Source organism: Halichoeres trimaculatus, unplaced genomic scaffold, assembly GCF_033239565.1.
Source record: "Halichoeres trimaculatus isolate MK-OKI-2021-1 unplaced genomic scaffold, fHalTri1.1 fHalTri1_scaffold_19, whole genome shotgun sequence".
NCBI classification, from domain to species: Eukaryota; Metazoa; Chordata; class Actinopteri; order Labriformes; family Labridae; genus Halichoeres; species Halichoeres trimaculatus.
The window spans coordinates 18,914,851-18,942,842 of record NW_027437197.1 but is presented as its reverse complement, the minus strand read 5'-3'; the positions used below and the strand labels follow the sequence as shown (position 1 = coordinate 18,942,842).

The 27,992-nt window shown below is 40.9% G+C and overlaps 1 protein-coding gene across 3 annotated transcripts; it reads right to left on the bottom strand.

Moving 5' to 3' along the window:
* Positions 1 to 2,731: 2,731 nt before the first annotated feature.
* Positions 2,732 to 26,074, bottom strand: ppp1r9ala (protein phosphatase 1 regulatory subunit 9A-like A). Of its 3 annotated transcripts, XM_074694583.1 has the most exons (20): positions 25,915 to 26,074; positions 23,400 to 25,448; positions 13,905 to 14,037; positions 13,699 to 13,819; positions 13,230 to 13,334; positions 12,996 to 13,131; positions 12,058 to 12,216; positions 11,892 to 11,945; positions 11,486 to 11,715; positions 10,625 to 10,721; positions 10,416 to 10,542; positions 10,083 to 10,234; positions 9,022 to 9,346; positions 8,874 to 8,931; positions 8,724 to 8,795; positions 8,142 to 8,343; positions 7,636 to 7,680; positions 6,239 to 6,355; positions 5,193 to 5,381; positions 2,732 to 4,647 (listed from the first exon to the last, which is right to left on the bottom strand). In XM_074694583.1, exons 2-20 carry the CDS (start codon positions 25,275 to 25,277, stop codon positions 4,489 to 4,491), a joined length of 4,359 nt encoding a protein of 1,452 aa, XP_074550684.1. In that variant the 5' UTR covers positions 25,278 to 25,448; positions 25,915 to 26,074; the 3' UTR covers positions 2,732 to 4,488. The 3 variants fall into 3 exon arrangements, with proteins under 3 accessions (XP_074550684.1, XP_074550685.1, XP_074550686.1); XM_074694584.1 differs by lacking the exon at positions 7,636 to 7,680; XM_074694585.1 differs by lacking the exons at positions 6,239 to 6,355; positions 7,636 to 7,680.
* Positions 26,075 to 27,992: the final 1,918 nt, after the last annotated feature.

Genomic DNA, 27,992 nt, shown 5'->3' with positions numbered 1-27,992 from the left:
CCATCCCAGGTGACAAAAACGCATCCTGAATCAAGTCTGAGGGCTAAAACCTCTGTTTTGGGTTTTCCCAAATTGAGCTCAGAACGTAAGGTCCGGCCCTGAAATTTGGAGCCAAATTTTGACTTTCCAGTTTTGGCTGAACATGTGTCCCCCGTCGAAGCCCATGCCATCCCAGGTGACAAAAACGCATTCTGAATCAAGTCTGGGGGCTAAAACCTCTGTTTTGGGTTTTCCCAAATTGAGCTCAGAACGTAAGGTCCGGACCTGAAATTTGGAGCCAAATTTTGACTTTCCAGTTTTGGCTGAACATGTGTCCCCCGTCGAAGCCCATGCCATCCCAGGTGACCAAAACTCATCCTGAATCAAGTCTGAGGGCTAAAACCTCTGTTTTGGGTTTTCCCAAATTGAGCTCAGAACGTAAGGTCCGGACCTGAAATTTGGAGCCAAATTTTGACTTTCCAGTTTTGGCTGAACATGTGTCCCCCGTCGAAGCCCATGCCATCCCAGGTGACCAAAACTCATCCTGAATAAAGTCTGAGGGCTAAAACCTCTGTTTTGGGTTTTCCCAAACTGAGCTCAGAACGTAAGGTCCGGAACATGAAATTTGGAGCCAAATTTTGACTTTCCAGTTTTGGCTGAATATGTGTCCCCCGTCGAAGCCCATGCCATCCCAGGTGACAAAAACGCATCCTGAATCAAGTCTGAGGGCTAAAACCTCTGTTTTGGCTTTTCCCAAATTGAGCTCAGAACGTAAGGTCCGGACCTGAAATTTGGAGCCAAATTTTGACCTTCCAGTTTTGGCTGAACATGTGTCCCCCGTCGAAGCCCATGCCATCCCAGGTGACAAAAACGCATCCTGAATCAAGTCTGAGGGCTAAAACCTCTGTTTTGGGTTTTCCCAAATTGAGCTCAGAACGTAAGGTCCGGACCTGAAATTTGGAGCCAAATTTTGACTTTCCAGTTTTGGCTGAATATGTGTCCCCCGTCGAAGCCCATGCCATCCCAGGTGACAAAAACGCATCCTGAATCAAGTCTGAGGGCTAAAACCTCTGTTTTGGGTTTTCCCAAATTGAGCTCAGAACGTAAGGTCCGGACCTGAAATTTGGAGCCAAATTATGACTTTCCAGTTTTGGCTGAACATGTGTCCCCTGTCGAAGCCCATGCCATCCCAGGTGACAAAAATGCATCCTGAATCAAGTCTGAGGGCTAAAACCTCTGTTTTGGGTTTTCCCAAATTGAGCTCAGAACGTAAGGTCCGGACCTGAAATTTGGAGCCAAATTTTGACTTTCCAGTTTTGGCTGAACATGTGTCCCCCGTCGAAGCCAAGCATCAGCATGTGGAAGAAAGGTGATTTCAGTGTCTTTGAACGTGACATGGTTTTTGATGCTGGTCTAAGTTTTTCAGAAACTGCTGATCTTCCGGGATTTTCATGAACAAACATCTCCAGGGTTCAGCGAGAATGGTCATAAAAAGAGAAAATATCCAGAAAGCAGCAGTTTTGTGAGCCAAAATGCCCTTTTTATGCCAGAGGCCAGAGTAGAATGGACAGTGGTTGGAGCTGATAGAAAGGCAACAGCAAGTCAAATAACCACTGGTTTCAACCGAGGTCTGCAGAAGAGCATCTCTGAACACACAACACATCCAACCTTGAGGCAGATGGGCTACAGCAGCAGAAGACCACACCAGGTCCCACTCTTGTCAGCTAAGAACAGGAAACTGAGGCTACAGTTCACACAGCAACACCAAAACTGGACAATAGAAGATTGGAAAAACGTTACCTGGTTTGATAAATCTTGATTTCTGCTTCGACATTCGGATGGTAGGGTCAAAAACTTTAAAGCATGGATCCATCCTGTCTTGTATCAACGGTTCAGGCTGCTGGTGGTGGTGTAATGGTGTGGGGGATATTTTCTTGGCTCGCTTTGGGCCTCTTAGTACCAACTGAGCATGGTTTAAAGTCCACAGCCTACCTGAGTATTGTTGCTGACCATGTCCATCCCTTTATGAGCACAGTGTACCCACCTTCTAATGGCTACTTCCAGCAGGATAACGCTCCATGTCATAAAGCTGGAATCATCTCAGACTGGTTTCTTCAACATGACAATGAGTTCCCTGTACTCAAATGTCCTCCAGTCCCCAGATATCAATCCAATAGAGCACCTTTGGGATGTGGTGGAACAGGAGATTCTCATCATGGATGTTCAGCCGACAAATCTGCAGCAACTGTGTGATGCTATCATGTCAGTATGGACCAAACTCTCTGAGGAATGTTTCCAGCACCTTGTTGAATCTATGCCACCAAGGACTAAGGCAGTTCTGAAGGCAAAAGGGGTTCCAACCCGGTACTAGCAAAGTATACCTAACAAAGTGGCCAGTGATTGTAATGTCACAACTTTGACCTACTCTGTTGACACAGCTACAGTAAAAGATAAATAGCAGTAGCAAAATTTGACAAAGCAGCAAAAATTGATAAACCCGTTCCATCAGAAAAAGCTTTGGTAGCAAAATCTGACAGAACACTGGATTCACCCGCTTGATTAGGTTTTTTCAGTAATATTCATTTAAATCAGTTTGTAACAGGACAACAGCTCATGAATGTAGCAGAAATAGCGAAAAATTTCATAATACAAATTATAAATGAAGCAGACAAACACGGTCTGAGATTTTTATTGACATTATTATCAACATTTTATTATTATTATTATTATTATGAGTGTATCCACCTGAAACCATACGGTCATTTCATGTCGTTGAACAGGGATGTGAATGTAAATTAAATCCCAAACTGTCACAAGGGACGCAGTAGGACACAATTGCAGACTACAAAGAGGGGGTGGGGGTTATGAAAGTTATCCCACAGGATAACCACTAAAATTGCAAGCAATCACAGGAAAGAGGAGTAAGGAGAAAGAATACCGAGGTTATACAGGCTTCTAAAACGAAATTGCAGCTCAAAACAAAGAGAAACAAAACCACCACTGCCAAGCAGCTGACAGAAACCAAACCTCCTGATAAAGAAGATGCAAAGAAGACCAAACACAAAGAGCTGGGCACAAAAGACGACCCAGAGACTTCCACTGGTTGGTGGTGGCGGCTTTTATGTGAAGCCGGGGACAGAGTGTGCTTAAAGACACAAGGTGCCAACTCTGAGATATGTTGGGAAATGCTAGTAGTCACTAGGAGTCACTAGAAGACACAAGAAAGAAAGAGAGTTTCAAGACTGAATCCTCCTGACACAAACAATACATAATCCAGTAACACATATCTACACGCTCTATGTAATTTTAATCCAAAGAATGTAATTGGATTGACTTGCATTACATATGTTATATAATGCAAGTCAATCAGAGGAAATTGTAAGGAATGGGTAAAGAAAATGTTTCAGCTGATTTAGGATGTAACACTCATATACCATTAAAAAAAGATCATTTTTTGACAGTACTACCACAAAGATGAAGCAAACACATAAAGTGAAATTTAGTTTATTGATGCTGAGTGTACCCAGAATGACCTTACGGTTCTTCTTGCAGTCCAACATGTCATACTCGTTACAGGACATGGAGTCATGATTTGGAAAAAGAAGCACTTAAGGTTCGGCTCTAAATAATTCATCTATCAGCCTTGCATTTCATACACGGTGCTCCCGACCCCCACAAGTCCTTGTCGTAGGCACATCCTACTAACCTATGAGGTGTGTGTGTGTAGCAGACCGGCACACTGTGTGTATTTACATGGAGCATCAATGTCCCATTCCAGCGACACACAGGCAGAGTCAGGGACAGTGGGAGCAGTATTCACATCATCCCTACTTGATTTTTTTTGTTACTTTTTCACCAGCAACTCAACAGCCTTGCTATTCTACTCAGTAGAAAATTTAGATATAAAATGAACAATGGTATTTAAGTAAAAAAAAAAAAAAAGACATGCAGTTAATAGGCACATGTATAAAACGCATTCATACATTTAAAACCTTGTCGCTCTTTGAAGCTTAAAAGACAAATATAGTGCTTTTATCTGACTGTACAATAACTGTTTCTGCATGGAAACCAGTTCATCTGGCAAAAATATAAAATGTTGAAAAAAGCAGTTTACATCTTACTTCCACAGACAAACATGTGCACAATCTGCAAACACAACCTCTGATCTTACACAGACTTCTAACAGCCTTTAGCTTTAGTGGTAAAAAAAAAAAAAAAAAGTTCCTTTTTGGTCACATATCCAACTTTTTAACATTCCTCGACTTTAAGTTAAAATGAGTTAAAATATCTGAGAAAAAATGATAAAAGAAGAAAACAGAAGCTGCAGTTTGGATATGACTCACATCTGGCACCTCAGTTAGAATAGGAACATCACTGGCAGTCTGCTTATTCACGTAAACACCATGTGACAGAAACGTCATGGCACCACAGTATAAAAAAGGGTTGCTTGGGGTTCTGCTAGGAATGAACTTCATGAGCTGCATGAGTGTGAACAGAGCTGCCTCTTCCTCAGCAGACTGAGTCATTACTGGCCGGCAGTCTCCCACTGCGTCGACCCTCCTTCTCCTTTTTCTCCCTCTGTTTCTCCAGCTTCTCCTGAGCCTTACGCATCTCCTTCAGCTTCTTCTTGATGGTTGAACGGTCGCTCTGGCTTGACACACCAAGTGCCTGAAGGAACAGAGCACAGGTTGTATTCATTTGATCCAGCAGCACTGGGTTGCAGTAAAAGAAAGGTTGACATGAAATCATCATAACTGAAGTTAGCACAAAGCTCATATTCCCAGAGCCTGATAAAAAAACTTCAATGACAACAACATTTATTGCAACCTTTTCAGCTTCAACAAAGTAACTATGAAGGCACTTTCACAACAATGACATCACTTTTTTCAGACTAGCCCTTTGGATTCATATTTTTATCCAGCTTCAGAAGATTTAATGTGTCATTAACCTAATCCTAAATCTAGATGGTATATGTTTGTTTACCTTTGCTCAATTAAAAGATTACTAAACCCAACTATTTTACAAAACTGGGATGATAAAAATGTTATCATCCAAATGTTAAACACCATTCAGTCGAAATATTTCCAGTCACTAGGTGGCAGAAACAGGCCAAGAGAGCGTGACAAGAGATGAATCCCACCTCACTTTCACCCATCGGTGAACATATGACATCATATTTAATAGTTCCCCAATTCATGTAATTTACAGCGCACCTTCAGCCTGTCACTGTCCAGGTACAAAAGCTGCTGGCCGTCCACTCCCTTTGCTGTAAACTCAGGCGTGTAATGGTCCATGTTCATGCCCATCAGCCAGTGGCAGACCTGCTGATTGGTCCACTCACTCACAGGCCTGTTCTGCCACTGATACTCTTTTCCTGAAGGTACCGGCTCATCATCCAGAGTCTAGAGGAGACAAAAACACAACCCACACACAGATTAAAAAAATAAGCACTGACATAAATGACCACTTTACAGTCAGTGTTTGAATATTTTTTTATTGAAAGTATTTATTTTTTGGTCTAAATGCTGTTGAACTTGACTTCACAGAGCCATTTTTTTACCAACATTGTTTGAACCAATATTTTAAACACAAAAATCATGTTTTAAACATGATCTCAAAAACTCTAACCAAATGTCACTTTCCTCTATGGACATGTATTGTTTTGTACTTAATGTAGTTAGAGAAAATTCAACAATGCACTTACAAGAACAAAAAGTGAGGACAACAGAAACACGTCAAACAATAAGATGTTTTAAAAGTCTGTAGGAAAAAAAAGGTTAAGTTGGACATGAACCCCACAGCAAAATCAGACGTGCAATGACAACAAAATAAGAATCACATTCTCAGCTGCAGCTCTGCATGTCTTTATTCTCTTTAACTGAGGAGGCCTGGGACACTTGACACTGACATGAGAAAAAAAGAAAACGCCAGCCAGTGGGCAGCCAGGCAGTCACCATGGTTCTGTGGTCTGCCAAAGCTTGTAAAGAACATGAAGCATTGGTCAACGGTTCTGATAGACGCAAGCTACAAACATCACAGCTGACTGCAGAAAGGCTAAGCCACAACACTTGTTTTAACACAAAACTGAACAGCTTTGACACACACATGCAGCTCTCCTCTGTCCCCTCTGCATTCACTGTTTAATCTCAGCCATGAAAGGCGCGGGGAAGCTCAAAGAACATGCTTGAGAATGTCCCCTTTCAGCTGCATCAAAGCGTCCCACACAGCTTTTGTGACTGTCAACAAGGAGAGCACTCACCTCGCTGGAAGAGAAGATTAAAGTGTGTGAGCGCCCAGACAGATTGGGTTCAGCGACTAACCCAGAGATGTCTGAACTGGGACTGGCAGGGTTAGAATCATCTATGACTGAAAAACTCTGGAACAAGTGGAAACAAGGAACTTATTTACCAAAGTCAGACATCACTGAACAGTTCTTCACAGCACAGATGTGAGATAAATTATTTTTTTCAGATTAATGATATTAATGATTAAGCTGTTATCACACTGGCAGAAATCCAGATCATTAATGTGAGCAGTAAGTAACTTTGATAATCAACAAGTTATAAAAAGGCAGAAAAGTTGTGCATACTATGACAGTAACTAAAACAATCCAATCAATCCACCACCAGAAACACATCAACAACTTCTACTCTACAACACACTACTTCTAATGACACAACACACACTCACATTTAAGGTATGGGGTAACGTTTTTCAGTTTAATCCTCAAGAGGCCATTAAGATTAACTGTTTGGTGAATAAGTGATTAGATTGTTTTCACGCAGAGTAGTGAGTTGAATTAAAAACAACAAACAATTAAGTTCAGATCTGAAGGCTGTTGCAACAACAAATATGCTCAAAAATGAAAAAGGTTTAAGAACTCTTTTATTTAAAATAAAAAAAAGCTTTTAACTTTTATTCATCTGACCACCTGGTGCAACAACCATCAGAAACCAGGGATGTAACAGCAGGCTGAACAACTGTGTAGTGTTGCGAGTAACCTAATCTATGCAATCTCTGAAAATGTACTGCTTTAAGTATGTTCTTTTTGTTTTGATATGATAAGCTTTTATCTGGAAAAGAGCTAAATAGTTACACTAGTTTATAAAGTTACAGAAGCAAATAAAAGCAACTTTAAGCACATAGCAGACTTCACATGTGAACAGAAAATTAAGAATGTTAAGAAGCATCACTATGATGAGATATCCTCTGTATTGGAAATACTTGCTCTGAAAAATTGTCACCTGCTACAGACAACTGACACATATTGGTGTCAAAGAAGTGCAGCCAAAGGCAAATATCACCCTCTGCTGGTTAAAAAGGGTATTGATATTATCACTCCTGTGATCATTTTTAACAGTCTTGCCACATACTGTTACATCCCCCCTTCGACTACATTTTGCTGTATCATCTTCCTTTATTGAAGCCATTAAGCTTTTTGACTGTGACAACTGTGAAAGTTGATAAAAGTAGTTTTTAGAACTTTTGTATCATTCAAGTAATTAGTCACAACGCTACCACATACCAATTACAGGTGATACTGTGATTTTCTTTCCAATACATACAGCAGGATGTATTGAGGTGAAAATTTGGTTAGTAGTGCTCTACTGTGATATCTAGAATCAAAGGTGAAACGGGAATGTGTTTATACTGTACCAAATCTAATGAACGACTGAATAAAGAAGACCAGGAGAGATTTGTCTGTTTGAAGGAAACACGGTTCAGTCAGATTACAGTCCACACACAACAATCGTAAAAACTTTTCTCATCACAAGCAAATCCCTAGTGAAGTCTGGGTCTTGAACTCATTAAATGGCATGATGGGAACTCCAGCCCGACCGCAGCATGTATGACAGTTAGCCACGCGTTCCCTGGATGCTTTTGATGTGTCACTACTTGCTGCTCAGCGAAAAGCCACCAGATCCTTCCTGCTAGCTTTCTCTGGTGGCTGACATATGGATCCAGTTATTGTAGACTTTGGATGTTGAAGCTTATTTTAAGATCAGGCCAATGAAGGCACGTGTCTGGAAGCAGCCTTCCATTATGTGAGCCCTAATTAAATCTTTCATAGAGAAGAACAGTATTTTATAATCCTTACAATATCTTAATTTCTTTTACTTAGTATGAAATCCATGAAACTATTTCCCCCCTTGGATAAATACCTTATTCTTTCGATCCTGGCTTTGTTCACTGCTGGTCTCATTCACAGCGTGCGGCAGACTGCTGCTGGAGGACGAAGGCTCTCTGTCCCTGTCCCTGTCTTTATCTCCAAACCAGGAGAAGGGCATACAGGTAGGGATAGAAGTCATTGATTCAGCAGGAGACAGGTTCCCTCCAGACTCTTCCAGCAACTCGGCAGATCCCCTAAAGATTGGAGGGAGGAAGATATGTAGTTACTATTAGCAATGTTTCCACCCTGCCTCACACCCAGTGACGGCTGGAACAGGATCCAACCCTTTCCATGATGGGTGGATGGATGGATATGTCGCATTGAAGACTGACAATGACTTAAAGCTAAACATTTACATCTAAAGAGAAGCATGAGCTCTATAAATACTGCTGTTAAAACAAATGTGAAGTTTATAGTCCGTTTGTTCTCTATTTATACTTAGCACTTGTTTAAATACTTAAAGCTACGTGTGACTTATTAAGTTAAACACAGAGGAAAAAGCGTGGAAATTTAAATGGTGTTTGTAACGTTTGTCAGTTTTATGTCGCTAAAAATAAAGAAAAAAAAGGTGTACCTGCTGTCCAAGGATGCTCTCATTGCTTCCTTGTCGTGTTTTCTCCCTTTACCACCGGACTTCCGCAAGCCTCTGTTGAGAACAATAACATTTTACAGCCAGCGCAAAAAAACTATGCTTCTCTGAAAATAGAGGATCATGGAAACTCACCCAAAGTCTGGGAATCGTCTTTTGGGTTTCCCAGCTGATGATGGCTCATTTAGCTCTTCTGAAATGAAGCAACAAAAAAGAGGCTCAGGAATAAGAAATCATGCAGCAGAATGTTTTTTGTGGTGTGTCTTATTTTTGTATTATATACCTTTGAGCTCTTTGCCCTTCCCTTTAGACTCCCTCTTCTTAACATTGCGCATGAATCCAGAGGGAGAATGTGGGGACGAGGTGTCTTTTGGAGAAGACAAAGAAGGGCTTCCACTGCTTTCAACACTGTCTCCCATTGAGTGTGATAAAGACGGGCTGCTGGGCAGCTCTGCCTTGGTTTTGGCAACATCTCTGCTCTCTGATGGGTCATCTTTCTGTCCATTCCCAGGATAGCAGACGGGTACTGGGAGGGATAAGCTCTCCTGGATGGAACTCCTCCTCCTTGGAGGTTCTTGCTCCTGCTGCTGCTCGTCTTCTTCAGTTTCCTGTGGGAACAAAGCTAATTATTTACAAGGACAATACCAGGAAGAGGAGATAGACACTATTTATATAACAAAAAGGCTCTGATGTCCTGCGCTGATTAACGAAGTCAGGTATAAACTGTACAAACATGACAAGCCTCTGGCACTCCTATCGTACTAAAACAAGGCTATAAATATTCCTACTGCTGCAAGAGCAACCTTTTATTTTTTGTCCTTTCAGCCATCAGTGAGTCAAAGATTCCTGCTTCATTTAAAAGGTATTTTATTGTTTTGTGAAAGCAAACAGACACTGGGGAATGATTCTGCTTTGTATTTAGAACAGCTGGGAGTGATTCTGTTTCTTTAGATGTGCTGCTTCACCAACTTAACAGTGCTAACTTTTTCTCAGAGTTTTAAGTTTTCCATAAAATTTGGTCAAACACAGCAAAAGAGAGCCAAGTCACAGGAGCTGTGGGAAGTATAAAGCAGTCAACCTTATTCACCCCATGAAATTCCTTCTTGTTTGGTAATTTTGGTGACCTCATAATTTGAAAGTTAAATATTAGTCGAGTTAGCGAGCGTTCTGCTTCCTCTGTAAAAAAGAAGAGGCAGGAGATTGTCACCATTAGTTTGTTGCCAGGTTAACTTGTAGCATTAATGTCCTCGTTGTCATATCATGCTCTACAATCTTGCCTCAGATTGCTGACTCTTCACTCTACTTAAGACTTTTGTTTGCAGCTATCTGCACCCCCTGGCTGACCTGAGAGTGACTTAAAGCCACTGTGAGGCTCTCCTTTAGTTTGCTCCGGGAAGGTGGTTGACGTTTGGCTTTCTGAGCCAGCAGGCCCTTTGCTCTGTGTGCGCTGGTGTCCAAACGTTCAGTCTCAGGGACCAGCTCACTCCAGTCTTGCTCTTCACAAGAGAAAAAGAATAAATATACCAAGTAGGTCATAAGACACTGAGCACATTTTAATTATTTACAGGGGTCACTTGAGGTTATGTGTGCCTGTGAATGGTTGACAGATGAGACTTTTGAAGTGTGACATTCTTATTTCTGTTTCAAATTGAATCTATTTCTTGTAACTTATTGTACCTAGAAGAGATTCCACAGATGGTGTGTTGGTGACGGAGTCTTGAACACTCACAGACCCGTCAGTTGCTGAGTCCACACCACTTTGAGGCTCTGCATCTGAGGCTCTTTTAGACTCCAAGACAGTGATCTGTGGACAAACACTCAGGCTTGTTAAACTGTTATTACTTTTTGTTCATATAGACTGTGCTCTTTTTGATCTGAGGTCTTACTCTGTTCTGTAAGCTCTCCAATTGCTCCTTGTACCACTTGTCCTTTTCATCTAGGATCTTTTTCAGCTCCTCCTCTTTCTTCACAAAGTCGATCTCTCTGGGGAGGAAACAAGGACAAGCAGAGAGAGCTTATTCTCATCATTCAGTATGACTGTTAACCAGTGCTGTATTCTGAGGTTAAGAGATTAATGTAAAAATAACATGTCAAGAAGTGTTTACAGTGAAGTTGGTAAACAGTTTTCATTGTTTTCTGCAATCATAAGAATGAAGAGATTGTTTCTTAGAAGGGGTTTTTAGATGTTAGTGTTGAAAATTTCCAACATTGCAAAGAAACCTCTGTTCAGAAACAGTGACTGATATCTTTAAATCAGAGTAAACAAAATGAGCACTGATGACATGCATAGTACTAGGGAGGAAACTGGGGGAATTGTGGAGTCTGGACTCTCTGCTCACTTGTTGATCCCCCGTCATGACTCCTTACACATTATTTTTTTCTTATTATTATTTTTGGAGGAGGGTTAAGCAGTGTATTACACCTTAATCAAAAAAATGCTGTTATAGACACATTTATATTAGGGGGCACCAAAGTCCTGAGGAAGATTTTAAAATCCTATTTCCACCCATGTATTTATATTATGGTATTCAAGCTAAGTGAGCTTAGAACCTCAGAGTTTTTACATTTGGATCTCATAGATCATGCTTTCTTTCATGTCGCTGAACCTATGCACAATATTATTTTGCTCAAAAATGTGTTGACTAAACTTGTGTTGAATGAATAAACTGGCTTGATAAGCGACTGAATTCAGCAGCAGTGGCCCCTACACAAACAGTGAAACATTGTGAAACCACAGACAAACTCACTTCTGTTGGTAGTCCTTGAGCAGTTTCTTAGCCTTGTTGTACTTCTTGTCCAGCGTCTCATGCTGGGCCTGAGTCTCAGCTAATTGTTCATTCACACTCTTACACAGAGCCTGGGCCTCCAGCCAGTAACTCTCCAACTTCAGGATTTTTTCATTGCTATCCTCAAGCTTTTGCTCCAGTGCAGTCTCCCTGGCTTCCCACAAGGATTTGTCCTCCTCAGATGCTCTTAGCTGGACACAGAAAACAGCCTGTTACTTTGGTTACATTCAACTGCATTTTTCCAGAGGGAGAGATGTTGGCCTTGGACAGTCTGGGTGGCAAAATTGAAATCAAACTGCCATCAAAACTGTTTTAACATTTTTAATTTTTTAACAACAGAAATTACAAATCTGAAGAAAATGTGTACCTTTTCTTTAAGTTGACTTATCTCAGCAATGGCGATACCGTTTTTGAGCTGCAGCTGTAGAGGAAGAAAAGGAACGAAAAGACTTGTTAGGCCCATCACTGTATGCCATCCGTATTCTTTTCTGTAATACAAAAACTTGTTTGTATTTTCATGATGTGGCTGATACCTCTTTGAATTTAAAGGCCATCTGGGAGCTGTCCATGTTGCTCGGCATAAACAAAGCCTCTGTATCAGGCAGCTCAAACACCTCTACGCTGCGCCCTGGAGAGAAATTAGAGCCCAGAATCCTCTCATCTCCTCCATCCTCCTCTTCATAGCGCTCCTCCTGAAATATGGCACCACACATGGCATCACACACTGCAAACAAATGCACACCCTGCATGGATCAGTACACACTCAGTGTGTGTCAACAACACACTCCCTGGAGCATAGATCCCCACAGTCAAAGGAGGAGGGGGCCCATTATGATCAGCAACCAATCATTGATGAGCTGCTCAACTCTGCAGTATTACCTTTAGTGAGCAGTACTGTAAACTCACCCATGTGCACACTTTGCATACTGAAAGCCTTTACACTTCCTGAGTGTAAGCTAGGCAACATTCCTTTTCTGTCTTTCAGCTCCAGTAAAGCCTACATATTCTCTTTCAGCCTCTATTTCGTAAAAACAGGGGCCTGTGGCTGCTTGAACCTCAGAAAGCAAACATTTCACAACTCTCGCAGACAGACAGCGCTTGAATGCACCTTTTAACGTAGCAGGAGAATTGTGACACATGGCTTACTCACAGCCAGCTGCACCCTGCTCCTGGATGACTTGAGTGGGATCAAAGTGGGTGTGGCGAAGGGGCAAAGGCTGCATTCATATCATGTTGGAGTTGATGTAATTGGGGGTTTCTGCCTGGTAAAGAGCATGTTGTAATAATAGATGCCTCATTACAGGTGAAGTCTGTTGTTTAAAAGCCTTACATGAGTAGTTTTGGAGTCATACAATCCGTCTAATGACACAGATTCCCACAAAGTGCTAATCTTAACCCTGTAAGACGGGAATACAGCATGAGTCTGAACAGTGAGGGGATTTTCCGATGACTTCTTATCCATACAGCTCACCTCCTCTGTTGAGTGTTCATAGTGGTCATCCAAGTGGTGCAGTTGTTGTTGCTGGTTCTTCTCTTGCTCTAGCGTTTCGCTTATGAGGCGAGCTACCTCACTTTGTGTCCCAGGCTTCTCCCGTCCAATCAGGAATCTGATTTTTAAAGGGATATAATGGAAGACTGAACATCATCTATGTTATTTATTCTTAATAATGTAGATTTTGGTGTAGAGAACAGACTTTATGCTGACCTCACTGTGCCTTTAGTGTTCTTCAGGACTGTAGCTGCAAACAGCTGAGTGACTCCCACCAGACTGATACCATCCACCTCCACGATCTGGTCATTCACCTGGATGCTAGAGAAAACAGAGAACACAGAGTAAAGTAAAGCTCCATGCCTAGAATAGTATCAAAAATGTAAAATATAGTAGGCTGAAACATGCTTGGGAAACAGAAGTAGCTAGACTATTTTCTTTAGCTTCTCCGAGAAGTTAAAAATAAACCCAGTTGTTTGTGTCTTGTGTGTCACTGAGCCCGGGGGGGTTGAGTAATTCCTAGAGTGACACTGGGACTTCTTGTGGTTGTGGAGTGTTCAGTGAATGTTTGCTGTATTTCCGGTTGGGTACAAAACATTACAAGTAAGTCCTATCATTGTATCAGTCCAAACAAGATTTGAATAGAGGTTTGTGGAAAATAAAGGGTGTAAGTGCCTTCACTCACCGTCCATCATTCTCAGCTGCTCCTCCCTCTGTTATGGTCTTTACAAAAATGCCAAGCTTCTCCAGACCCTGGTCGGCTCCTACTCCCATTCCTATAATACTGATGCCAAGTCCATTATCTCCTAAATATGGATAAAGTATTAGTTTCATTACTTAGTTCTGACAAGATAATTCATTTTGAATTGCCAGTGTTTCTTAACCCCTCACCTTTCTCGATCTCCACAGGGAACACATCCATTTTCTCCACTCTCTTCTCCAGCTCGTACTCTGCAGATGCTGCGACTGGGTCCACATCATCATTGCGCCGATCATATTCCTCATTGGAGAAGGTACTGAAGACCTGCATCAGTCATGATATCAGATTTTTTCGCATCAACACATCAGCATCTGTGTTCAGCAGGTAGCTAAACACCAGCGAGATTTACAAATATGTAGAACAGTATCTAAAGGATCTTGTCAGATAGAAGAGAGGAGACTGCTTTTGAGTTCATCTGATCTTAGAAGGCCACACAAGGACATTTTCTTCATATGAAAGAGATCTAATCTAAGAGGGAGGCTGATACTCATATTTGGGACACTTTTTAGTCAAATAAATGCACAAGCACACTACAAATCAACAGCTGTTAAGGGACAACAGAGCCTTTTGATTACAGTTTGGACACTAGAACCATCCCTTCATCATATCGCCAGCTTTCTCAATATAGAGTCTGACAGCCCTAATGTTGCTGAATCTTTTTAAAATAACTTCAGAAACTGCATCCTCAATACTGTAATATCTGTAATGAAAGATTCATAAGTCACACACTTTGACAGATTTACACTGAGTGTTAATGACACCGTCTACAGGAGAAGCCGAATTCCCAGGACACTCCTGATACTTTAATCAGAGCTTTAAGAAGTTGTGAACTCTGCAAGCAGGCCTAGAAAAACACCAAGTGTGTCCCAGGGGCCGTTGTCTGGTTGGAATTATAAAGCTCAAACACAGTGTGCGGCAGAACATGAGCAGCGTGGAAAGTAGGGCACAGCTGGGAAGAGCTAAGCAGTGGATGGAGCAGAGATCAATGCTCAGAGGCAACGACTGTTGTCGTGTGTGCAATAAGCAGGACAAAATGAAGACTAATATCAAGGAAAACACTAATCCCTTTACCTTCAGACAATGAGTGTGACCCTGTGCTGCACTCTTACCTTGAGGGACATCACACACATCAAACCTCTGTGCAATTTACCTTGACTAACACTGATATCAGGCAGATAGGCTACTCGTAATCCACTCCTGGAGTCACGCAAACATCAGCATGAAAATACTCAATAATGGATAAAGATGACCACCTGTTGGGACTCAGACATTACTAAAACATAATTTGGGGTTCACTTTGGGTTTGCAGCAATGCAGTAAAAAAGAGGCTAAGGGGGCAGCTTCCAAGACTACATTCTCAGAAAATAATCCTAATTGAAAAACTGCTAACATAAAGGAACAAGACATTTTTTAAGAGTCAAACCCCTAATAAATATTTGCTTTTTTGCCTTTAAGAAATTATTACTCATCAAATAGTTACCAATGGTGGTCTGTTAACTTTCAACCAAAGCTGTAGGGCTAAATCATGTGGGATGAGTTCACAGATATAAAAAGTGTTTCTCACTTAGCAGCTAATGACTGATTATAGGGATGGAGCAAAACACAGGCTGGTCATAAGTCTTAAACTTAATCTGGGTGAAGTCATGATGATAGAGTGTTCAGATTTAACCTGCTCATCGTTTAGCTCCACTTTTCCACGAGAGAGGAACTGTAGGCTTAATGTTTTGATCTTTAAAGGGCTGCCATCTCACATTTAGAACAACTACCTACTATGCTAGATCTAATAATAAAATTCCACATGTGGATTTATAGGCTAGGATTTCTGGGGAACGCGAAAAACAAAAACAGTTACAACAACAAGTAATGATGATCGAAATTAAAAGAAGAGGAGTAGATAGGATTTTTATATCTGTCATGCGGAAGCATGATGTAATCTCATTCACTCAGTCTGTTTGAAGAGTTTGCAGCTTATATTCTGCAGCGTGTCAGGACTTGATAAATCCACACAAACAATCTCTCCCCCTCTGTCTCCTCACCCTGTAGTCTTTGGATGGGGGCCTAAAGCAGTGCAGATAGTATGGTTGCCAGAATAACTAATCAAACTCCCTGTTCAATTTCTCAGGGTGAACTATTACAACACTTTTTGTTTTACAACATGCAGCTGATTTTCACACAGATTTATCTAGATAGAGTCAAATTTGATTACCTTGGAAAATTGATATATATGAACTGGATTTGGTATGGGTATCTCGCAAATAAGATGAAGATTACAGAGTTGATTGTGCACACTACTGTTGCTCTGTCCCTAGTGAGTCCATCACATTTCTTCTGTGCTCATTTAAGGTTAGTTTTTTTAACTATGATGTAGTATGTAGAGTGTGTTTCCCCCACAAAAGCACACTTAGACTTAAACTTTGGATACAAATTAATAGGGGTGCACAATTTTATCTGTATCGGCAGATATGAAAGTTTCTGCCGATATGCACAGCCGATAAGGTGCTTTTCAGTTAGGATTATTATTATTTTCCATCTGAAAAATAAGCTCCTTAAATAAAATGTAGCACTTCATTTATTTGCACTGCAGAGCTCTGTGTCTGTCACCAGGTTGTTACAGTAGCTCCAAAATAATCAAATGCAACTTGGTTATGTTTAAAAATGCATTGTACATTTAAAGTTCATGTGATCTAAAGAAATTATTTTTCTGTATTTCAATATTGAATGTCTTGAGTTTGAAAAAATAATACATTTCTTATTTATGGTAAAATCAAAAGTTTTTTGTCTTGTTTTATGTGTGTTTCTTAAACAAATAAGACCGTCACAATATAAAAACATATAAATTCCAGTACAGGATAGACTTAGCTTTCTTTACAGTGAAAAAAAAACAAACAAACTTGTGATTATCGGTATCGGCCAAAAGGGGTTTCGATAAAATCGGCATATCGGATATCGGCAAAAATCCAATATCGTGCATCCCTACAAATTAACTAACAGACATATTTATCCTTTCATCTTTTGACCAATTCTGTAACTACCAACCTAAAGCCTTTGTATAAGTAGGACTGCAAAGCTTTTCAACCTCTAACACAGACTCCTGAAAGTGGATTAACAAATGTAGAGCAGACAGCAATTTCATGGAGGACGTGAGATGCTTTTTAGTTTAGACTTCAGAGACTTTGGTAATTAAGAGTTGGAAATGTAGGCTAATAGAATATGAGGAGCACCAATGTATCCCTAGTCCCAGTAAGCTGAGCAGCAACCATTTAGCTTGGATTCTCCCCTCTATCTCCCCCTTCTCCATGCCTTACTCTCCCGTTGCCATGGGCTCCCAGTCCCTTTTTGAACAATGTTCTGTTCTTTGCTGAAACCTAATCACTCAACCACTGTTTTCATTGCGAGAAGAGCAGAAATCAACCTCTTTATTAGCCTTTCCTTGACAAACAAGCCTCACACACACACAGCTCACTTTTATCACTGTCTCCAGTTATCAGAGCAAACAAGCGTTCTCTTTTATGGTTCAGCACATGTCCAGTCACAAATCAGCCAAAACATGAACACTCAAACTGTTGATTAGACAGACAGAGTCCAATAAGAAAGAGAGACAAAAGACATACAGCTCCAAGTTTATATCTTGGTATTTCAATCCCTCTAATTATAACTGCAGTCATTGTGATGTGGTAAAGTACACTTTTTTATCATCTTCATGTTACCATTTCCTCTCAAAAAAAAAACAGCTCCCAGCTGTATGTGTGGGCTTTCCATCCATCTTCAACAACTGCAGCGGTCTGTCTGGGTAATGTGTGCTAACACGCACGATGTATATATGCCCACACCCAAAACTAAAACCCATCATTCCCTGGTCCCCCTCCCCACAGCCAAATACCAATGTGGGAAATGAGTCAGCAGCTGTGAGGAAAAGCAAACCAGAGAATTCTCTTGCCAGTGCAAAAAGTGAGCTGACCACTGGATTGTGGAGATTGTAAAGTTAGTCGGCCTACAAAAAGACAACAAATCAAAACACGCTGTGAGAGCGAGCTGAGGCAGGGGTAGCGGCTTGGCCCAGATCACAGAGTAATTAGAGTGCAAGGCATGGGGCCCGGTTTTTAGATCCTGTATAAACACACCAGGAGGAAGACCTAAACATATATCTAGTACTTTCTGTGAGCAAGTCTTTGGTAGTATTAACTCTTAAAGATGACTCTAAATGACTCAGACAACAATGTTTATGTTTTAAGTGTTAATGTTTGACCTACAGCAGGAAGAGGAGGAGTCAAGAAGAGCAGAGCGCTCTGATGGAATCAAGTTACCAAAGGAGACTTCAACAGGTTGAACAGGTTTGTACATAAATAGCCAACAAAAGCTACTTTTGTCCCGCTGAAATCTTTGACACACATCTATTGTTCACGCTTAGTAGAAACACACAACATCAACTAATTTTCTGTCTGTATCCACATAATGAAAGACTCCAGGGCTCTTAATGAACAGCATTGAAATGGCTGCATTAGTATTCTGCCACATTCTGTTGGATAGTCACCCGCTCGGGCAGGTGGCTGCAGGAGCTCAGAGCCTACAAGGGGAGGGCCTGTCTGCTGGTTGGGCGAGGGTGGAGTCTTGTCAGACACATTCCTCTGGCCAACAGAAGACCCAACTCACAGAGGAAATGGAAAGCATAACACTGGGATGGGTTGGCTTTCGAGTCCAAATTTGGAGTATGAGCCTATTGTTTTTTACTAATCACATGAAACAGAGAGAAGAGCAGGAGATTCTGTTCTGGTGCACTTTCACTAAAAAACTCCAGCGTAAAAAAAGACGAATCAGTTTACTTTTGTTCCAGTGAAGCAGCTTCAATTTACTTTCATGATTATTTGAGATGGATCTCATGAAAATATACCAACAGTAGCCAACTGCAGCTGTAATATAGGCCCAAATGACCAAATAACACTGCAACGCTTGAAAAAAAAAAAACTCAGAAACCCAGCTTCAGTCATGAGATATCTCCTTTTAAATCATTTTATTTCCAAAAACTATCAATATTTTAGTGTTTTAGACAGATATTGATTACACTGGATCTATCTTTCCAACAGAGAGGCTTCCTCCAAACACTGCAGAGCACTGTACTCACACACATACAATTTGCAAATTTGCGAAAGAAAAATAAAACATCTATAAATACAGCATGTCAGCGGGATAAGACTAGCTAAATGGAATACTCCCTATTATATCATGATGATTTTGTGTGTTTATTTTCTTGAATCAAAAGAGTTCTTCTGAGACCAACAAAGATTCCCACGTAAAGTAAAAGTGTCAAAGCCCAATGCTTGGTGGAGTGCACATCCAGAACATCTGATTCTGCAGCAACATCCATGAAAATATTGCAAAGCTAAATGAAAGCCTCAAATTAACCCTTTGATGCCTGTTGTCACAAATTTGAGACATACCCCGTCAGGTCTTGATGCTGCTGAAATAACCTTTGTATCCCACTAATGTCTTTTGATTTATATTCTGCACCAAGGCTCATATCAACTGCAGTATGTCCCAATAAATCAGTCAGAGGGTGAACTTTTTATGTCTTTATGTATATGATATAACTTATTTATAACTACTGTATGTTCTGTATGTAACTTAATCTCCACTCAATTTTGCACCTGTAAGAATGCAAAAACACACAGACATTTTTCTTAATTTAATAGTAAATTAACTCAGGCAGTAAGGGGTAAATGTGTTTTTGTAAAAAGGTATTTTATTTTGAACCTGGTTGATAGTCTATTCTGCAGCAGGGATATCAGAGATCAAACTGACAGGATGTGTCTGCTTGAACAGTTGCAAATACACTCAGTGCAGTTATCTGCAGTGCAAACAGAAAAATACTGATCTCTTTCAGTTACAATGAACTCTAAAATACTTCTCCTCACTCTGCATGTTGGACAATGTGTTCACTTGTCCTATAACTGCCGCTGGTTTGTTCCTGTGAATCTGTGGGGGTGGGGCAAAGCAGCAGGTGCAGATCCTGGTTCAAGACTTTCTCTTTGTCATGGCTAACTGGCTTTTACACTCAATCTGAATGTCCTCATATGCAACATGTCGCACAAGACCATGGCAGTTTCCTTCACGATCCAACACAGCAGCCCTGAACATGTACATGTCCCCAAGCAGATGACACACCTTTGACAGGAAGAATTAATCATTTAATGACCTGGATTTTTGCCAAACCATTCAGGTTCAGAGCGGAGTTAAAGTCAGAAGATGCAAAACTGGAAACTGCTGAACACAAGTGAGCCAAGGTTTGATACTTCATCCGCATAAAGACAAGCCCGGGCACACAGGTATAAAACCACAGCCCTGTTTTTTAATTTGCAGTTATAAAGGAAACAACTTCCGCACAAAAGCCAAACATAATTTGAAGAGATGGTGCAATATTTATACTGTGCTCATACAGCCAGAGGGCCAAACTTAAACACTGATGCAGCAGCAGAGGGAATTCAGCATCTCAACTAACCCGGCCCTCTAAATGTAACTCTATGCTACACAAAAGACTGCCCGCACAAATCCAATGAACGACACAAGCACTTGTCAAAACACTTATTCAAATTCACCACAATTATCTTAAATCCCTATGATTACTTTAATTAGAAAGGCAACTCTGAAACAAGAAAAGTACATGCTTGTAGCAAGTGAAATAATCCCCACACTGGGACTGACCCAAGACGTTCTCTATTCAGCCCTCCCATTTTACCATTTCTGGTGTGGACTAATCCTGAATGATACTGACTGTCGACCCTGATAAGAGTGATACCTGTTGAGACTGGATGTCTCTTTCTCTTCACAAAGAGAAGCTTTCTTCCACACAGGACACCTCCTCTGTCAAACAGACTCAGGTTGCGCAGGGACCTAATCCGGGTTTTGAGCCAGGAGCACAAAGCACTTCCTCTTTCACAGTTTGCCCGTTCCCGGTGCCAGCTCTCACTAACAGACTGTGGAGAATGATGCAGAGCAAGCAGGAGGCCTTTTGTTGGTCAGGTCGCAGGTAGAAAGGTTAGCAGAGGGACATTTGTGTGACTTAATTGGCTAATGTGCATACCTCATAACCTCGACCCCATGGTTTTAATCCAAAAGCATGTCATTGTTTTGACAGATCTCTCTGTGGTTTTTCCAGCCTGTCGGTGCATGCAGTTTGTCATGCAATTACTTAGAAAGCTAATTGAAAACTTAGGAAAGTTCTTGGACAGTTTGGGGCTTTTTGCTAATCTGCTCTGCACATTTGTTTCTTTTTCGTATATCCATAGCTGGAAGGAATCTTTTTCAATCTCTGTCTACTTAATTAAATGCTGGATTTAAATTTTAGCTGTAAGATGTGTAGAATAACTTGATTAATATATTGTCTAACTTAATCAATCGTAAGGTTTTGGAGAAAATCCACCGCAGAGGTTGGAATAAAAAATGATAAGGTCAAGGATTAGGAATTTGATCATTTGGGTACCTTTAAGTGAGCATAAATTTGTAGGGATGCACGATATTGGATTTTTGCCGATATCCGATATGCCGATATATCGAAAACCCTTTCGGCCAATACCAATACCGATAATCACAAGTTTGTTTGTTTTTTTCCACTGTAAAGAAAGCTAAGTCTATCCTGTACTGGAATTTATATGTTACTCTTATTGTGACGGTCTTATTTGTTTAAGAAACTCACATAAAACAAGACAAAAAACATTTGATTTTACCATAAATAAGAAATGTATTATTTTTTCAAACTCAAGACATTCAGTATTGAAATACGGAAAAATAATTTCTTTAGATCACATGAACTTTAAATGTACAATGCATTTTTAAACATAACCAAGTTGCATTTGATTATTTTAGAGCTACTGTAACAACCTGGTGACAGACACAGAGCTCTGCAGTGCAATTAAATGAAGTGCTACATTTTATTTCAGGAGCTGAAAAAACTGAAAAGCACCTTATCGGCTGTGCTTATCGGCAGAAATTTTCATATCTGCCGATACCGATAAACGTGTTTTTAAGCTTTTATCAGCCAATACCAATATTGTGCCAATAATATCGTGCATCCCTATAAATTTGTAATCCATTTAACAATTAATAAATATTCAAGTGGTACTTTTAAGATAAATGTTGACCATTACCTTGTCCTAACTGTTTGACAACTAATCGCTTCTTTCTCTTGTGTGATGGTAAACTACAAGTTCTTGGCTCCAATTTTTATAACTTTATGAGCAAAGGGGGTTGATTGTTAAGTTGAGAGAAATAAACAAAAGCCCAGCATGTTTGTAAGCATCACTGATAAGATTTTGTTAGTGCTGTGTTTATACTTGTTTCCCACAATAATCACACTATCCCTGAACTTTTTAAGGTACAGTACATGAAACCAGGAGATGTAACACAAGCGTTTGTTCAAGCAGTATTTGAAGTGCCACATGGATGAGACACAGTCTAGCATATTGTTGTGAACTACAAAGCCCTGTTGATCTCTGACTCAGGCACACTGTTGTTTGTGTCCTCCCCACAACAGGTCAGCTTCTGGTCCCCTCTCCCAGGACCTCCTGCCAGGATAACTGGGATGGAGGGGGGTTCCACACCCTGAGATAACAGTGCATTTTAAGGCCTGGATAAACAGTGAGCTGTTCACATGTTATGTGGAATGCAGTGGAGTGATTTGTTCTCTGCAGATTTTCGCTAAATGTTGTGTAGATACGGTGATGGTGGAATATCTACGGTGGAAGATAAACCTCTGATTCCACCACACCCTTTAACCACCCACTGGTAGTGATTACAACACATGTGGAAATGTTAGAGGAGAGATGGTATTTGATAACTGTTAGACTTTTATCCTCAATAACATGGTACTAGACCTAGAGTAAATACTAACAACATGAAGGATTCACAAGAAAATACAAGAGTTTTGGATTTCTATAACTTTAAAGATGACTAATATCAGGAATTCATTATTGCTAACATGATAACAGAGCAAAAGTCTATTAAAGATATCATAAGGATACCTGATTTTTTCTTAACCTTGCTGTAGAGAAGTGAAAAGTCTCCCATAAGAGTGTGATGCATGATTCATGAACAGATGGGAACTACTCTGAATAACTTTTTTTAAGTAGCCTTGCAATGCAGTGACTCAGGGAGACCATGCTTTTTTTACTGTACAGTCTCAAGTTACAACTCTCCACCTCACTGGTGCCCTCATTCAGCAGTGATTCTGCTTTCGCAAATTCTTATGCAATGTCAAGGATATTTCCAAAAATACCACAAACAATGTTGTAACTTGTCCCAAAAAGTCTTGCCTCTCATCTGATGTCTTGCAGGGTAAATGGGTGAAGAGAAAACAAACTGCTTCTCTGGGTTTTGTTAGCTTAAATTAACCATAGTGTAGATATTTAAGGTTCACTAATGATGCACTGCAGCTGCTGTGACATCAACATGCCTCACAAGAGCATTAATTCTCAGCCACCACAAATTTGTGGTGTGTCTGCTGGGAACCACCTGGGTCAGACGGTTGCTGAGTCAGTGAGATGACAGTTTGTAATGTCAGTGCTGTGCAAAATATTTTAAGTGCCACAGATGACCCTGAATAATTTTGGATGTAAACAGTAACACAAAGTGCTCACCTGGATGGGGTGTGTGGAGAACTTGATTTTCCTTTTGGGGGGCGGTTCTTCCTCATCCGACAGACCAGGGGCCTCATAACAGTCTTCATACTCCTTATACACACCGTCTTCATCCTCATCTCCTTCCTCCTCCTCATCTTCTTCCCTGAGGACCTGCTCTACATCTCTGTCATCCACAAACGCTGCATTCTCTATACCATACACTACAGGAGAGACTCTGTCCAGGATGCTCTCGTCCACCTGCTCATCTGGTTCACTCTCCTCCTCTCCTACCTCTTCATCTTCCTCACGATTTGCATCAACACCTTGATTCACAAACGAACTCTTCTCTTTCACAAATTGACTGTTGTCCTCCAAGACTCTACCTTCACCCACAGTTTCGGCTATTCTTTGTGTCTCGCGTGTTACATCTCTTGCTAGGACTTGATGAGCGGGGTTACAGTTCTGTTTTTCGGTTAGGAAGGTTCTTTTTAGGTCAGCTGGCACATCTTTGGAGCTCTGCACTGCCTTCTCCTCAAACACGTTGTCTTCAACATTCTCCTCCTCATCACTCTCAGATGATTCGTTCTTTACAACCACCAGCTCTGCCCGGACCATGCCCACCCCCCTGGAGTCGAGTGAGGGGGTCTGGCTGGGAGGTTTTTCTCTGGTAGGACTCTGCACCACACTGTCACTAATCTTGGTTTTTTCAGCCCTGTTGGTGTTCTGGTAAACACCAGCTGATGCAGGAGGCTGTTTCGCATCCCTGTGGGACTTGTCTTCATCCCTACCAACAGATGTCCTGTTAAATCCATCACTGGATGATGAGGAGCGTTTGTACCCATGGCAAACTGGGGTTGTTTGCTCTGGTGAGAGGGGTTTCCTTGTTGCATCACTCATTGGAGAAACAGATTTGTATGCTGCGTTGGTAGCTGGGAATGTTGGTTTGAGGCCAAGGCTAGACCCCAAAGTTGCTGGTTTGACACATGTCGGGGATGTGCTTTTTTTAGTGGCATCGGTCACAGGCATAGAGTTAGTGGCTTCTTTAACAGGAGGAGACTTGTGCAAGCTGTCTCTAGTTGTAGAGGTAGGCAGTAGAGGTTCAGTGGCACTATGTTGTTTAGCTGACACAGTTCCTCCCTTCACAGGTGCTTTGTTGATGTCTTCTGAATCATTTTCTGCCATATAATTTTCCAACCTTCTGGATATAGGTCCTGCATTAAGTGACCCTCTTGCCACATGTTTTTTCTCACCCTCAGTGATCCCATCGACTTGACTCTCAGCTGTTGATGCCGGGGTTTGGTCTGTTTTTACGATGGTCTCAGAGGATCCTGATACTCTCCTTGTACTTTTCCCTTCATCAGAAGCACTTCCAAGAGACAAACGGTTCACTACTCTGTTTGGAGACTGTTTTTCTGCTAAAGGCTGCTCTTTGATGCCTCTTTCAAAGAGTTTTCTAGTCACAGAAAACTTTTCTGCCAAAGCCACTTTGTCAATTTCAACATCCTCTCCCTTGGGTGTTTTATCTAAATTGGGTGATTCTGGGCTTGATGGACTGGTGAAGTTAACTCTCTGTGTGTTAACTGGAAACTGCACCTTTGTCGGGGACACCTGGGTCACATCAGCCTTTACAGACACTTTCCCTTCTTGGGCTTCCTGTTGTTGGCCATCCATCTGAAGGAATATGTTCTTGATCTTGTTCACTCTGTTCCCAAAAGGCCTCCCCCTCGAGTCCTCTCGGGTGTCACTGGAACCATTTGCATATGATTTGGCGGAGCCGTCGGATTTTGGCCCATCAAAGGAACACTTAATGGCGTGAAAGTCGGACTTATATGCATTTCTGTGAGGGGACGCACTCCTCAGAGTCCTCTCGCCTCCTTTGCTTTCCGCTTTGATCATTTTTTGTGCCTAATAATGACGGCAGCCTAATAAGAAAAAGTTGGATTTGCAGGGACTTCTGCTCTATCTTGGTGAACTAGTTTCCCTGAACTTTATGCTAGCGGTGCCATGGGTCCGGCGGAGCTTCTTCGGAGCGCTGCTGTCTCAACTAAACACTCACAGCGAAGTCATCTAAAGAGAGAAGGACAGCAAAATCTGTTACAGAAACCGGATACAATTAACTTACTCAGTCTAACGTCAGTATTAATCTCCCATTTGAAGATCAAAATGCTACAGGTAAGATGAAACAAGAAGACGTGTTGGCTTAACTTTAACAGAAGTCAGTTTGAGAGATAAAGTTCGCATAAACAGTCTTTCCAAGGAACTCGATGAGACTTCTACCGCTGGCTAACAATACACCGAAGCTGTGAAAGTAAATAGCACCAGATTTTCAAAGTAAAACACAATATTTAATCACTAAAGACACTGATACTGCTTCGCGACAGATAAGGACCACCGGTTCAATACAATTCGAGCCTTACTGCTTCAGTCTGAACAATTCATTGTGGCATTTCAAAGTACGAGCCATTGGGAATGTTAACTCCGGCTCCCCACACAGAACTCCCCGCAAGGTCTAACAACTTTAACGGGCTCTCACCTTTTTTTCAGCTTCATCGTGTCGGGCGCAGAAATATCGCACACAATGCCCCAGTTTTACAGTATCAAACTTGTCCCTTCTTCTTGCTCACCGCCATCATTCCCCGCTCCAGCAGCAGCGTTGTCCTGCCTCCTTTGCACTCACAGACCTGTCGCGGGCTGCGCGCGCACACGGGTCTCTGTCTGTGCCGCGCGCCGCCGCCAGAACACAGAAAGAGAAAAACCAGGAGCGCGCGCACATTCCTGAACTGTAACCCACCACTCCACTCCTCCACTCTTTCCCTGCAGACACACACGAGGAGATGTAGAAGAAAGGCGTGGGAAAGAGCTCAGTGTAAAGTACAGTTCACCTAGACCACTACATGGGCAAAGGTCTTCACCTAGACAACAAATGCAGGTCGCTTGACTTTATTTACACTGTATATGTTATGCAACCAAGCCTTTAGGAGGTTAACTGTAGGCATGTAGACTGGAGGAGCCCTTTCTGCTTTAACTACACACTGAAGACAATCTTTCTATTATGCTGTCTTCACACGGAAAGAGAATACATGGAGTGAGTTTACCTTTCAAAGGAGTACTACACAGCTCGTAAATAGTTGTATAACGTCTTCTCTGGCTCTGAATGGGGCCCCGGTGATGTCATCATGCTTATCTTGGCTTGAAAACAGAAAGCCTGTTCTTATCTGGAGTATGGGGTTTGAAAGAAGTTGTCATTCTGGAGACAAGAGAAGTCCAATAAAAGATACAGCTGAGAGGCATCATGGGAAATGTAGGATTACATGTTTTGTAGTTGTGCTTACATCTTTTGTTCTACAAGTTTGACCAACTATAATCTTTCAACCAAGGTTATAATAGTTAACTAAAATGAAACTTAAAACAAAAACTAAAATCTAAAATACATTGTAGCTAACTCAAACTAATAAAAACTAGAAAAGAAAACAAAAACGTAATGTAAACTGAAACCGTATATTGTGTTCACAAAACTAACTGAAACGAAGCAAAATTATAGAAAAAATGTCCTTAGTTATCGTTTCTGACAATATTAATAGCCTTTAGGATTTAAATTAATCCGACACATTTTCCCAACCAGTTTTACGACAGTTTTAGGTACTTGTCACTGTCCTACGGCACCATCATAGCGACCTACTGAGATGTGCTTGTTTACTGCACTGACTGGTTGTGCGCTGTGCAGCGACGAAATGTAGTGGAGCAATGAATCATAGCATCTTAGTTTAATTGCATGTGAGTCTGACTTTGATTGTATTTGAGTCTGCCTTTATAGTTACAAAGTCCAAGTTTCTAATTATTTAAGCTCATATTGTATTGTTTTATATTATTTTCATGTAATTTATGTCAACAATATTTTTTACATAATTAATGGTTATATTTTTCATATTAAGTGTATATTATTTTCTTGTGTGTAAGGCAGCAGCCAACAGTTCAGTATCAGCATTGACCAAGCAGTTGACACTATGTTTGACTTAAAATTAAACAGTATTACAAAATATTTACTCTGACCTTGTTGAATTCTGCACCTGCCAAATAAGGTATATAAAAAAATAAAACTACACTAAACTAAACTAAACTAAACTAAAACTAAGCTAAAACTAAGCCCTGTTGCAAAAAACAAAAATAAAAGAAAACTAGAATTCTCACTGTAAAACTAATTAAAACGTTTTAATTAGTTTAGTACTAAACTGTAATGGGGAAAAAAGGCCAAAACTAACTAATACTAAACTATAATGAGAAAAACAATGACAAAACTATCTAAAACTAAACTATAATGACAAATCCAAAACTTTTATAACCTTGCTTTCAACACTGTTAAATGGGAGGGGCCTCCACTCCTGCTTATACCTTTTTGTCAACTGATTATTAGACCTTTGTCACACTCTCAGATATATCTTAAATTCACTGGGGACAGCACCAGTAATACTTTTCATGCTTCTCCTTTTGGCCAAACATAACACTCACGACCCCCCTTATTTTGAACCTCTGAAGTAAGTTGAAGGGCTCTTGTTTGAGTTCAACCAGGGCAATTTTTCTTCTCTGCTTTGTCTTAGATGAATGACTCTAAGG

Excerpts from the sequence above, each read along its gene's own strand:
- ppp1r9ala (XM_074694583.1), bottom strand. The coding sequence starts at position 25,277 with ATGATCAAAGCGGAAAGCAAAGGAGGCGAGAGGACTCTGAGGAGTGCG. Across the intron at positions 11,716-11,891 it reads TAAGTCAACTTAAAGAAAAG|CTAAGAGCATCTGAGGAGGA; the intron begins GTACACATTTTC and ends TTCTGTGTCCAG. Across the intron at positions 8,932-9,021 it reads GAAGGGCAAAGAGCTCAAAG|AAGAGCTAAATGAGCCATCA; the intron begins GTATATAATACA and ends GCTTCATTTCAG.